The sequence below is a fragment of the Lupinus angustifolius genome, chromosome LG17, assembly GCF_001865875.1.
Source record: "Lupinus angustifolius cultivar Tanjil chromosome LG17, LupAngTanjil_v1.0, whole genome shotgun sequence".
Classification (NCBI taxonomy): Eukaryota; Viridiplantae; Streptophyta; class Magnoliopsida; order Fabales; family Fabaceae; genus Lupinus; species Lupinus angustifolius.
The window spans coordinates 12,616,059-12,630,057 of NC_032025.1; the positions used below are offsets into that span (position 1 = coordinate 12,616,059).

General features: G+C 35.6%; 1 protein-coding gene across 2 annotated transcripts; it reads left to right on the top strand.

The window, feature by feature from the left end:
* On the top strand, positions 1,325–13,419 carry LOC109330456 (tRNA:m(4)X modification enzyme TRM13 homolog). Of its 2 annotated transcripts, none has more exons than XM_019564627.1 (9): positions 1,325–1,463; positions 1,544–1,609; positions 2,356–2,703; positions 3,216–3,468; positions 3,595–3,652; positions 12,066–12,152; positions 12,254–12,388; positions 12,506–12,650; positions 13,154–13,419. In XM_019564627.1, exons 1-9 carry the CDS (start codon positions 1,387–1,389, stop codon positions 13,377–13,379), a joined length of 1,395 nt encoding a protein of 464 aa, XP_019420172.1. In that variant the 5' UTR covers positions 1,325–1,386; the 3' UTR covers positions 13,380–13,419. The 2 variants fall into 2 exon arrangements, with proteins under 2 accessions (XP_019420172.1, XP_019420173.1); XM_019564628.1 differs by having other exon boundaries at positions 1,353–1,463; positions 2,361–2,703.

Consider the following 13,999-nt stretch of genomic DNA (forward strand, 5'->3'; position numbering starts at 1 on the left):
AATATTTGTTTTAGAGAAATGCTCATGAACTTCCTTAAGTTATATATCCATAATATTATAAAATAATTCATTAATGATTATTTGTCATTTAGAGAAAAGGAAAATAATAAAGGGAGCTATCTTCACTAATAAGTTTATTTAATTTGAGGGAAAGGGAAAATAATAGAGGAGGTACGTAATAACAATTATTACCCTCCAATTGTTTGATCTACAAAAGGGAGGAAAGTTAAACTTTTAAATGTAAATAAATGGAGATAAAGGAGGACCTTTGACCCATATTTTGTAGATAAGTGGTTATCTTATTATTAAAATCCACCCTCCAAAGAAGTACAAACAGTGTTTTGAAAACAAAAAATATTAATATAAAAAGTATGATTTTGCTATTTTACAACATAAAAAATCTTGATATTATAATACTCCCTCTATCCCATAAGATAATAAAAGTTATAAAGTAAAAAAAAAAATTAAAAGAACACATTTTTATTGTTTTGTCTAACAAATCAACTTAATATTAAAAAGTAATAGTGAATCTATAGTCATCATTTATTTATAATATTTATATTTAAAAATTAATGATAATTAAGAACAAATGATGAATAATATAATGATAATGTAAAAAATTCTTACACTATCATATTCATATTTTTCTCTTACTAATTACCCAATCATAGATTATATGAAATTTTTATTTATTATTATAGAGACAATATTGTTTTTAAATGTTTAGTAAATTTATAAAAAAGAAGTAGTAACTTTTATTAAAAAATGATAAATAATCATGAATAAGCCTCTACGATAATATGGTAGTTTAGTGAATATGTAATGATAACACTTTGAGAAATTATAATAATTATCATAATAAATAATGATATATTATCATCTGAAAATAAGGATTAATTTAATAATATTATTTACAATTAAGAGAATTTAATTCAAAAAGTTAATTTTAAATAATAAATAAGAATTTTTTATATTTTCAATACTTTATATACTATTTATATGTTAACATCTTTAACTCTCTTAAAAAAAAAATCTAAAAGTAATAAACATGAAAGGATGAATAAGTGATATATTAAGTGTGTAATTTTTTTGCATCCTGAATGATATACATTAACCTAAAAATCTAAATGTAAAAACATATTCAAAGTTTTAAAACTTTTTTTTGGTACACCAAAAATATCCTAAATAACTAATCCTTCAGCTTTAGTTACGTGATTATTTCACAATAAATATAAATTTTAGAATTGAACCATAAATTCATTAATATTTTGGTAAAGTTTATGTAAAAGAAAATTATATTTACCAATTACCACCCATAAACATTATTTGAGGGGCTAAGCTTTGTCGTCAACTGGTTCAGCGAGCAGCAACCTAGGAAGAGACAACATGGAAAGGAAACGCTGCATTTTCTGGCTTCCCAACAAAAACAGATTTTGTGCAAATTCCCCTCTCAATGGTTCTTCGTAAGTTCCATTCTCTTTCTTTCCTCTTACTTATTTATTATATTTCACTCACTTTCTTCTCTTCAATCCTATGTACCCAGATTCTGTGGTAATCACAATTCAAGGTCCTATGAACAGTGGATCCCATGCCCCATTGATCCTTCTCAGTAAATACCTTTTCTCCTTCTTTTGCTCCTTTATTATTAACCCAAGTTTCATCTTTTAATTTTACTACCTTTTATTTGTCATTAAACAAGGGTAAGAAAGAGTATTATTTTCATTAATATCTTCAATATATTCTCTGTTATTTTAGATTGATTTCAGGTAGGGCCCAATAATAGAGAATGTGAGGAAGAAAATGTTGAAAAGACCAGGGCTTGTTTGGTTTGTCAGTTTTAATAATAATAATCACATGTATTTCACAGATTTGTACAAGAAAACTAAAATATTTGAAAACATTAAGTGTGTATTTTGCAATGGGATTATAAGTCGGACAACGTAGCCCTTCTTAGATGGAGTTTTTTTGTCTGAAAAGGCTGAGTTTATAAGACCAATTCGAAAAGTCAATTGAAGTGAATGATGTTTTATAGGACCCTGACTTGTAAGCCCTTTAACACCATTTTATACTTCAGGTCTGCTTGATTGACTACTTTTACTAAACACTTCTAGTTCAATAAGTTAGCTTTTCATTCTTCAGCCCTTGGCTTTTTAGTCTTCAATTGGTTTTCCAGTCTTTGGCCGGCTTTTCAGCCAATTGTGCCGAACATAGCCGAAATAGAATTAAAACAAGGTGCCACACTCATAATTATTAATGCAAACAGAAAACGAAATGTTTTTGCACAAATAACAGGCCTTAATGTTGCTACACTTTCTGTTTTCTCATTTGGTTCTTTGTGTTTTCTTCATTTGATAGCTCAGTGCTAGAGCAAAACCTCAAAGGGCATGTTAAACGGTGCCCGTTGTTGAAACAGGCTCAGTCATTGTCCCTTCAACCTTTCTATCAAAAGGGTATCAATGCTGGTTCCGATGGAGAAGAGCAAGAGGAGGAGGAAAGATTAGGGGTTGATGGTTCAAGATTGCCTATTATGACTGTTTCTTCAGAAATGAAGAGGAATGCTGTTAATAAGATGAGTGTGACTGAATTTTGCAATTTGATTGATAAGATCGAGTCTCTTCATGAATTGTTGTGTAAGGACATTCAAGACTCCTTTCATATGCCAGATGTTTGCAGCCTCTGGATTAAAACCCGAGTAGAAGAGAGGTAGCCATTGGTTAAACCTACGAACTTTATTCAAGAAAAAACTTAGGAGTTGTTCTTTTGGTGCTTGTGTTATTTTCCGATCGACATATGTGTCACAATTCATCAATGAAACTATAACATGTGTATCAGCTGTTACACATGTTATATTTCTATTAGAAAATAACATAATAAATACCTAAAGAATAGCATCAAAGCTCTGTCCTTTTATTTAAGGGTTAAATTCAGTTTTCCCCCACGTAGTTTGTATCAACATCATTCTGGCAGTGATTTAAACTTACTTAATTTATTGCAGTGGTTAGTTTCTCTAGCACTGAAGCACCTTATGTGTAGTTTCGTTAGCACAAAGGTTGATTCCATCAGTGCTTCTCATGAAACTAAACACGAGTGGTAATGTTACAAATTTGAGATCACCTGGTGGGGCATTGAATATGGTCCAGATTAGAATGGCTAAACTGAATCTAACCCATGATTTAATGGGCTTGGTTCGTATTTCTAACTTGAGTTGTTGGTAGGAAATTGCCATTTCAGGAGAAACATATAACACAACAGGCATCTATCGTGGGAAACTTGGAAAACATTGGTGTATTTAAGAAGTCTCTTGGAAGGAATCCATCCGAGTGCGAGGAAGCAGGTGAGGGGGAGGAGGACAGTGTCCCTGCAGTGATTGAGTTTGGAGCTGGTAGAGGATATCTGACACAAATGCTTGCAGATTGTTATGGAATCAAAAGAGTCTTTCTGGTCGAGCGGAAGTCATACAAGTTAAAGGTAGGACTTAGACCTGGAACTCTTTTAGCTGAAATCATGATAATTCAATCTGGACTTGTTCCTTAGCTATCTGAACATCTTTAATTTATTTGTTTATGGTTGACTTCATGCCAATGCTATTTTTAGGCCGACCGATCCTTGCGCCAAAACGAGAGCTTGATGTTAGAGCGTTTGAGAATTGACAGTAAGGGTTTTCAGCATTCTTGTTGTATGAGATATTTCTGACCTTCTATATATACTAGTTGAGTTATGCTGCAAAGTGAAATATATTTTCAGAAAATCATGTTGCAAGTGCATAGCTTGTAGCTGTTATTCTTATGGTAACATACTCGATTAACATTTAGTGTATATATTGTAGCTTTGTGCATTTATATCAATCTTTTTGAATTGACCTTTGACTTCTTTGCAAAACATCTCTTTGGCTGTAAAAAAGGGCCAACTTGTTGATCAATTGAGCCATGGGCCTAAAATATGGCATCTCTATTCCAGTCTTCCAGAAGGGTAAAGAAAGGAATATGAACTCCTTTGCTGACGTGGAAGAGGGAGGGGGTTCTTAGTTTGTTAGAGTGGGAAGTGAGCTATATGAGGGGTGAGTGAGGTTGTGAAGGGGTATCCATTTTGTAATCATTGGGACTTTTTTCCGATAAATACATGTTAAGAATGTTAGTATCTTCAACCTACCCATTTATTACACTTTTGGCCTATTCCTCCTAACATACACATGTTCAATAGAAGGTTTATTTCTATTCTTAACAATGCCCCCCCCCCCCCCAAATAGAGCCACCTTGTCACTAAAAGTTGAAAACTTCTCTTGCAACTACCTCGTAAGAATTGTTGCAATCTGACACATTAGCCCACTTGACCAATACTTCAATCTGTCCTTCTTGAGTTTCTCTCCAATCCATAACATCTTCTGCTTCTCTTTCCAGCTCAAACTCTTCCTTCAACAATGCTGAAAGTGGTTGAGGATTTTGATTAGGTCTGAGAGCCTGCTTCAACAATAATACATGAAACACTGGATGTATTTTGGCATGATTAGGCAGCTTCTACTTGTATGCAACTGTGCCCACTCTGCAAATTATTTGATAAAACCCATAGTACTTAGCAACCAACTTAGCAAAAGGCCTAACAACTAATGATTTCAACTTATAGGGCTGAATCTTAAGATAAACCTAATCCCCCTCTTGGAACTCAACTTGCCCCTGTGTCTATCAGCTTGCTTTTACATTTGATCTTGAGCCCTTAACAAATTCTGCTTCAGTTCTCCTAGAATTAAATCTCTTCTTTGCAACAACTGATTTGCCTCCTCTACCTTAGATGGAAATTCCCCAACGTTAATTAGTATAGGTGGATCTCTGTCATAGAGAGCCTTAAAGGGTGTCATCCCTATTGAGCTATGATAGGTGGAGTTATACCAAAATTCAGCACATGATAGCCATTGCATCCACTGTTTAGGCCTTGGCCCTATAAAACACCTCCAATACCCTCCCAAACACCTATTTACCACATCTGTTTGACCATCAGTTTGGGGGTGGTAAGAGGTGCTAAGTTTCAACTGAGTGTCATCCATTCTGAATATTTCCTTCCAAAAACTGCTGACGAAATCTGTATCCCTATCTGAAACTATAGAAGAGGGAAACCCATGTAACTTCACTTCCTTAACAAACAAGTCAGCTACTTCCTTGGCAGAGAAAGGATGACACAATGCATAGAAATGGGCATATTTTGTGAGCCTATCAACCACCACTAAGATAGTGTCCTTACTCCGAGATTTAGGAAGACCTCCAATAAAATCCACTGAGATATTCTTCCATACCTGAGTGGAAATTGGTAATGGCTGCAACAATCCCCCAGGGCTCAGAGTTGAATGCTTATTTCTCTGGAAGATATCACACTCCTCCACAAACTTCTTGATATCCTTCTTCATCCCTACCCAATACAGACAACTTGCCACCCTCTTGTAAGTTCTAAAAAATCCAGAGTGGCTACAAGTAGGAGTCTCATGACACTCCTTCAGAATGTTAGGGATTCTATTGGATTTTCTGGCCAGTACCAACCTGCCCTTGTTCAGTAGCAGCCCACCCTTGTACTCAAAACTCTCATGAGTTTCTGGTGCTACGAGAAGGACTTGAATAACTTGTTTCCATTTGGAATCTTGAGCTACTTCTTGAGTCCAATCCTCCTTGTCAGCCACTAAGACTAATGATAAAGCAACATACATTTCTCTTCTAGATAATGCATATGCTAATGAATTCTCCCTCCATGGTTTGAATTGCATCTCAAAGTCCACCCCAATCAGTTTTGCAGCCCATTTAAACTGTTCTTCTCTGAATAACCTAAGGTTAGTAAGAAATTTGAGGCTCCTTTTGTTGGGTACTAGCAGGTTAGAACACAACTAGAAAGGGGTTAAATAGGTGTATCAGTTACTTATTCCGCTTTTGCGATATATTGCGCAGAACTGAAAACTGCTGCACTTAATCGATTAAGCTTGATTTTAATCGATTAACCGGTGCTTGGACTTAATCAATTATCCTTGTGGATAATCGATTATCCTGAATCTTGCACTTCTTGATTTTATGGTTTCTTGCATAACAAGTTATTGATTACTAATCTTTACACAACCAATTGATTACTGAAGTTACAGAATGATAGCTAAACAAATTCTAACATGCAACTCAGATTAAATCAATTAATAAGAATGTAAAGAACAAAAGTAGAGGAGATAAGGGATAAAAAATTGTGCACATGAAATTTTTATCCAGGTTCGTTTGCGGTCCATTGCAAACTAATCCAGACCTCCCATTCTAATCTTGGGAGATTTTTCTTCACTATTGAAATTGTGTTTGTTTACACACTTCCAATTATAATAAAAACTAAGCCGCTTCTTTCTTGGCACCTATGAGCTTAACAATCTTAGTTTGATCTCTCTAACTCGCCTATTAGGATCTCCTATCCTTTTGCGATTAGGCCCCAACCTAGGTATCACTCGAATCAAGACCTCCTAATCTCTGTGAAGATTATCAAGATCTCTCGAGGTGAAACTACTCACCAAGAGATCAACTTCCTTGTTCGTTGCTGTTTTTGATGAGTTGTCTTGAGTACTTAATACTCGGATACAACAATTAAACTCAATCTAAACTCTAAGCAGAAAAACCTACAAGAACCTAATCTAAAAGATATTTAATGCATAAGGTTTTTGTAAAATTGATTTGCACACTTTTTAGAAAAAGATTTTCCTCACTTTCACTCTTACAGAAATCAAGAAAACTATGCATGAATACAATGCATTGAAACCTAGAGATAAATGCAATGATTTGAATTTCTAAGCCCTATTCAGAATGCTCTTACTCTCTAAGCTCTCTTAATACACTTTTTCATTCTAATACAATGTATGAAAATGTATGCTCAAACTTATTTTCTAGTTATGCAAGTTATGCCACATGGGCTAGAATTTCAACATTTATAAAAACCACACTAATGCTGTCATTAATCGATTGTATAGTGACTTAATTGATTAATGAGCTGTTTAAAAACTGATTTTCTGTTATGTCTTAATCGATTAACCAATTACTTAATCGTTTAACACATCATAGATTTCAGATTGGTTAGCTATTGTAATTCCCATAATCGATTAACATTATACATAATTGAGTATGCTGTATGAACATTGTTTTCTTGATGAATTGTAAACTATCTATATGACATGTGATCATGCAATACATGTTTTTTCAAATATGTTTACCTTTAATGCCCAAAAACATGTATGTAAATGCATGAGCTTACTTATCAAATAATATCTAGATTTTATGTCTCAATTTTAGTCTTGTTCTTTTTTAGTTTTTGTGAGACTCCCACCTATGTTTGCCTAACATAGACTCGATCTAAGTCAATCATCTTAAGACTTCTAGTAAAGTAAAACTACAAAGCCCTAAGTTTATAGATATCACTCTTGAGTCTTCGGCTTGTTGTTTGTCGCAAGATCTTCAAGCTTTCTTTGTATGTCCATTGTCTTCAACAAAACCAAGGTCAACTTCAAATATGTAAGCCATTGGACATATGCTTGACTTCAATTCCTAGAAAATATTCCAAGGAGCCTAGCCTCTTTAGTGCAAAGTTAGTACTGAGTTTAGCAATAATCTGATTTATGTGAGAGTAGATGATCCAGTGACAATTATGTCATCCACATATACTAAATATAGAGTTTGTAAGTAGTTGATGTGTGAATAAGCATGGAATTATCACACTTACTGATTTCAAAGCCCATTTGAAGTAAAGTACCCTTAAGTCTTTCAAACCATTGCCTAGGAACCTACTTGAGGCCATAAAGAGCTTTGTGAAGTTTGCAAACCTTAGTTTTGTTACCATTGATGAATCCAGCAGGTTGCAACATATATACTTCCTCATTAAGCAATCCATTGAGACATACTCATGATATTTTTTGTAATTGTAGGCACAAGAAGCAAGTAATGTAATGATATAGACACTTTAGAATTAAAGGGAGACTGAAAATAAGCATGTCCACAACTTGTAATAGTAGCTTTGTTGTCATTACCCATATAAATGTGATCTGAGGCAAACTATTCAGTTGGTTCTACTAGAAAAGATGGATCTGCAGTTAGATGATTTGTTGCACCTGAATCAGGATACCATAAGGATGGCTTGCTGGAATCTTGATCAGTGTGTGTGATATTCATAGCATAGGGAGAAGGATGAACATAAGATGAGTTAGGTCTAGTAGTTCTTCTAGGTGGATGCTGATGATGAACAGGCCTTGAGTGAGTGTAGGAAGGAAAAGGAGCTCTTGGTCTTGTGTAAGGAGAAGGCAGATGATAACCAATTGTGGGAGAAGTTGAATAGTTCATGTGAGAATTGTAAGGAATTGAATGTGAATAGCCATCAACATAGTTTTGATCATATGAGTGAGGCATGGTGTAGGCAGGGTCATATGGTGCATAGTAGCACTAAGCTACTTCATGACCATATTTGTTGTCGTAATCACAGAAGTAATTTGGGAGTCTGCTTGAGGATCTTCCACCACGATTTTCATGTTTATTGAAACGTCCTCCACCACGAGAACCATTATAAATTTGTCTAGAATAACCATTCATATGGTGTGCTGAAGGAAAGCTTGGTCGGTAAGGTGGATGAGAAGGTGGAAGTGATGTAGTGTGTGTAACAGAAACCAGTGAAGGTGGTTCAGCAGCAACCACATTTGTAGATAGTGCATCAGAAACCGTTGTGATAGTCCATCTAATACTTGTAATAGTGTGATATTCCTCATGTAGTCCATCTAATACACAATCAACATGTTCTTCTAATGAAATTGGAGTTCCAATTGAAGCTAAGGAATCAGTAAGCATTTTTATTTTAGAAAAATAGTCAGAAATGGTACTGGATCCTTGAGAAATTCCACGAAGTTGTGCCCTAAGTTGTCTACTTCGTGCTTTAGTATGTGCATTACAAAAGGAATGTAATTCATGCCATAATTGAAAGGTAGAATTACAACCTATAACTTGTGGTTGTAGAGATTCTGAGATTGAGTTGAGAATCCAGGAGAACACGGTTTGATCATGTTCTTCCCAGCTCAAGAACCCTGATTCATGCGATGATTAGTGCGATCTGCCTCAGTGAGGAATTACGGTGGAAATTCTAGATTCAGTAACCTAAGAACGCGATTTAATTTAAGAACAACTATCATGGACTGACTCCATGTTAGGTAATTCTTCTCTATGATTTTTGTAATAGGAACTGGAAGAGAAAGAGGAGGAGCTACAACTTGAACTGGTGCAGCGGTGGAAGAATTTGGTGGAGATTCCATAGAAGGAGGAGGATCAGTGGCGGCGTTGGCCATAAAAGCTCTTGATACCATGTATGAAAAATAAATCGAAGAAGAAGAAGATTATGTAACTAATTCTGTTTTATTGAATTCAGTTTTTGTTATTTGAAAAGACAAACTATAGTGGCTTCTGATTCAGTACAATGCAACAACAACCCTCCTCTCTCATCCTTTAGCACTTGCATAAATGCTCCAAAAGAAAGCTGGGCCCTTGTCAATGCTGGATCTCCTTTGATTGTATGGACCTTCCTTCCTCTTCTTAAGGTCAGCTCCAACTTACTGAAATCTGCCATCACTTCTCCTAATCCAGCTAACCACTCCAAGCCCAACACAACATCAACATCCTTCAACTCAAACAGGTAGAATTCCCGAGTGAATTCCAAACCTTGCAACATAAATCTCAACTAAGCACACTTCCCTTGACACTGCACCTCATGCCATCTCCTACTTAACCATATACCTTGGGGTGACTTGAGTCTCCAATTGTAACTTTTCCACTACCCTTGTGGAAATAAAATTGTGGGAAGCACCATAATTGATGCAAACCTCCCGGGGATGGTTTGCTTTCTTTGCCGATCGTTCTTGCCTGAAACTCAATTAACTTGCGGAACATAAATTGTTTATGAATCTTGTATATTTGTGTCACAGTTATAAGATAGATATGGGATAAAAAGTATATGAAGGTGTATGGTTTAACGTAAGACACAATTTGTTTATATTTTGTATTTTTATGTTTGGATAAAAGAAAATGGATAAGAATGAAGGGGAAGGTGCCACAAACAAAGTAGCTTGATAAGCCAATAAGGTTCGCCACAAGGAAGGATCCTTGATAAGAACAAGGTTAAGGTGCCACACCAATGGTGATAAGCCTATGAACGCCACAAGAACTAATCTTGATAAGTTCTAAATTAGGAGCAAAACTCAATTAAAGGGGAATTAATCCAAGCAAATTCAACTTGTTTCATTCATCATAAAAGATTCAACTAGTTGTTTCAGACTCTTCTACATGATCCTTCACTGATCCTAGTTGTTTCAAGGCCAATAACTTCTCAAACAGATTCTACAGCATGGAAGGCTGGAACCTCCTGACCATAGCTAATTTGAAACCCTCCCAGGTTGGTTGAGGGTTGCACCTACTCCACCAGGGATACCAACTGAGTGTCTTCCCTTCAAGAGCCATCAGTATAGCCTGCATCTTCTCCTCCTCAGTTACTTCTTTCAGCAAGAAGTACCTTTCCAACCTATGGGCCCACCCAAAAGCATCATCCGCCGAAAAAATTGGGATCCCTAGCTTCCTCCATCTCTCCCCGAGTGTCCCTTACTTCATGTTCTCCCCCAAATTCACTTCCTTCATCACGAGCATTAGGAACCCTAGCTCTAGTGGTGAGTTGAGCTAGTGTCTCCTCCGATCTTTTCATCCTTGCCTCATTCAATTCAATGCGAATATGCTACTCTTCTCTCTCCCACCTCATCTCCTCGCGTTTCAGAACCCAATCTTCAGCATTCCTTGCCATTCCTCTTGTGGAAACCATGCGCAAAAGTCTCTTCTCAGAAGCGTGTGATCAGGGCACCAAGATGGGGCTCTGATACTAGTGTTAGGAGCTGGATTTAGATGAATAAGAATAATAGAAGAAGAAGAATGAATTCAAGATCAAATGTGATCTTTAATTGTATCTTATTGCAAGATTGAAAATCAATGTTGAATTACACTTTGAGAAGTAAATCTTCCTAGGCTAACTGATTTCCAAATCAATTAGCTTTCCCTCCAAATTCTAACTATCTGAAAAGATGGTTATTCTAACACAACTATCTTCTATTTATAACCTCCCATTCCTAACTGATTCTCCTGCTTTATTACAACCCTACCCCTTTATTACACTTCTGGCCTATTCCTTCTAACATACACATGTTTAATAGGATGTTTATTTCTATTCCTAACAAACCTCCTTATCACTCCACTCCTTAAACCCTCCACCCGAATTATTTGACCATCTTATGACTCATTGGGAATTGATAGGAAATAGAATGTCTTATTATCTGTAAGGAGCTGAGCTATGGGGTAATAGAAGATCTTTTATTACACTTATCTTCTTTTGTGTTATTGAATAGAGATACCCTCTTTGATTTCTCTGTGCTGTTTTTTACTGTTCTATTGATTTCTCTGCTGGATTGGGTGGATTGTAGTTCAGACTTATGAGAACTCGTAGAGTTGAATTTCAGTAGAGGAAGAGCACAGTATAAGCGTGCTTATATAGCATCATTCATATTCCTTTTGCATCACCTTTTCAAAGCCTATATTACTTCTGAAAAACTGTGAGGCTCAGCTGCAGTGCTGCTTATGTCTTAATTATGAAGCTCTACTTAGTGGAAGAACACAACATCTATTTATGTATTAGTTATGCAGTATACTGTTTTTTCCATAAACTTTATATTTCCCGCATACGGCATGTGTACATTATTATTTGTTTAAATGTTATTCAGCTGTTATGTTCTGCTTTCCATATTTTAGTCAGTTTTAGGCTGCAATCATCTTGTTTCTCTATTCCCAATATACTTTTTTATTTATATTTCCTATAGTTCTTCTTTGATTATGCATTATTGCTTAATTTATTTGTATTCTTTTTTATGTAAGATCATGAACATGATTTATGGTAGATCATTATGACGTCGTTTAATCCATGTGCTGACCCCACCTAGTGTGATAAATGTTTGGTTGTTGTAATTTTGTGCCTTATAACATTGTAAAGTCCAACTTATGCAGTTGAAGATTTAGATTTGAATGCTGTTGAGTCTTTGCAAGGAGTTCCTTTTGTGGCAATTAGTAAACATCTATGTGGGGCTGCAACAGGTGATTTTGGCGATTTAAATAAGCATTCATATGAAAATCACGGTTATTAGTTTATTGATGAAAATAAAGATTTTTATGCAAATTTTGTTTTTGTTTTTCAGACTTGACTTTACGATGCTGTTTTCCACCGGAAAATAGAAAGGATAATAGTGAACCACGCACTGCTAAAAGCAATTTTGGAGGTTTAGCTATAGCAACATGTTGTCATCATCTTTGCCAATGGAAACACTACACAAGTAATCACTTTCTTCTTCTTCCTAGCCAGTCAATATTATAGTGTGTATATTACAACTTTTTTGATGTTATGATCTTTCAGTTAAGGGCTCACTGTTATTATATCTATAACCATGCAGATAAAAGGTATTTTTCGGATTTGGGGATGACGAAGAAAGAATTTCATGCTATTACATGGTTTACCAGCTGGGCAGTTGATGCTAATCATGGTTTAGAATCAGATCTTCCTGATACTACTGACTGTAGATCACATTTGCAATCAATGTAACCCTTCCAACTCTTCAATGAATATATTGAACATTAAATTCAGTGTTTGAAATTGCGGTTGTGGTCACGATTGCGGTTACTGCAATTGCGGTCATTTTGGCTGTTGTGATGCGGATTGCGGCTGTTGCAGTGAATTATTTTGTGAGTAAAAAATATTTTTGATTTCGATGCGAGATGCGGCCTGATGCAGTTGCTTTGTAGCCTGATGCAGCCCAATGCGGTCTGACGCGGTTGCGTTGTGGCCCGTTGCGGTTGCATCATTGTGATATGGTGTCACACCGCCATTGCAGTGTGATGCGGTTGAGGTAGTCACCGTAACTGTAATATTGTGGCTACATCACGTGATGCGGTTGCGGTAGTCGCCATAACTATAATATTGTGGCTACATCATGTGATGCGGTCCGTAATTTGAAACACTGATTAAATTCTTTTTGCTAGTGTACTATTATCTCAAACAGTGTTATATAAAAAGGCATACTATAAGCTTGTTTTGGCAGCAGAAAGGAGCAAGGTAATGGATATGCAAATGGAGTTGAAAAAGTTCTTGCAGACATGGAAGCAGCTAAACGTGCATCTTTGGGTTTTAAGTGCAAGTGGATTATTGACATGGGGAGGTTGATGTGGTTAAGAGAACGTGGATTAGATGCAAAGATTGTCAAATATGTTCCACCCACCATTTCTCCTGAAAATCATTTGCTGATAGCTCGACCTTCAAATTTTGTATAACATATTTCTTTCTTTAAAACGGTTAGCCTTGAGCGAAATAGTAAGGTTGCTGTTTGTTGATCATGGGATCATAGATTTAAATTCTGAAAATAGTCTTTATGTTTGTGATAGTAAGGTTGGGCACCCTTTTGTTTATTTTTTTATCCTCCTCAGACCCACTAAGTAGGAGTCCTAACCATGCTTTTTATTTCTTTCTTTTCCTTTTGCTCTTATTTCTTATGAGAATATGTTGCATCTACTGGTAGGATACAATGTTTTATTCTATCTCATTTCATTTTGGATATACTAACATAAAATAAGAAACAAATTACCATCTTATATTGTCTTGATGGTTAGGATTGAGTTATCTTTGACACACGCTTTGAATAGTAACCATGATATGTGGTCAACTGGAAGTGCTTGATCATTTACCTTCACTTGTACTCTGTGTAATTAAGATCAGTGTAATTGATTAAGCATCATTATCTAAAAGATATTTGACGACTATATTGCATATGGGGATCAACTCTTAGATTTCTCTATTGTATTTGGGGTGGGGGATACGTAGGAGAAGATAATTCTAATTGATTAACGAAGGTATTGTTTCATAAGTTTAACTCGCATACCAATGATTTCCATGA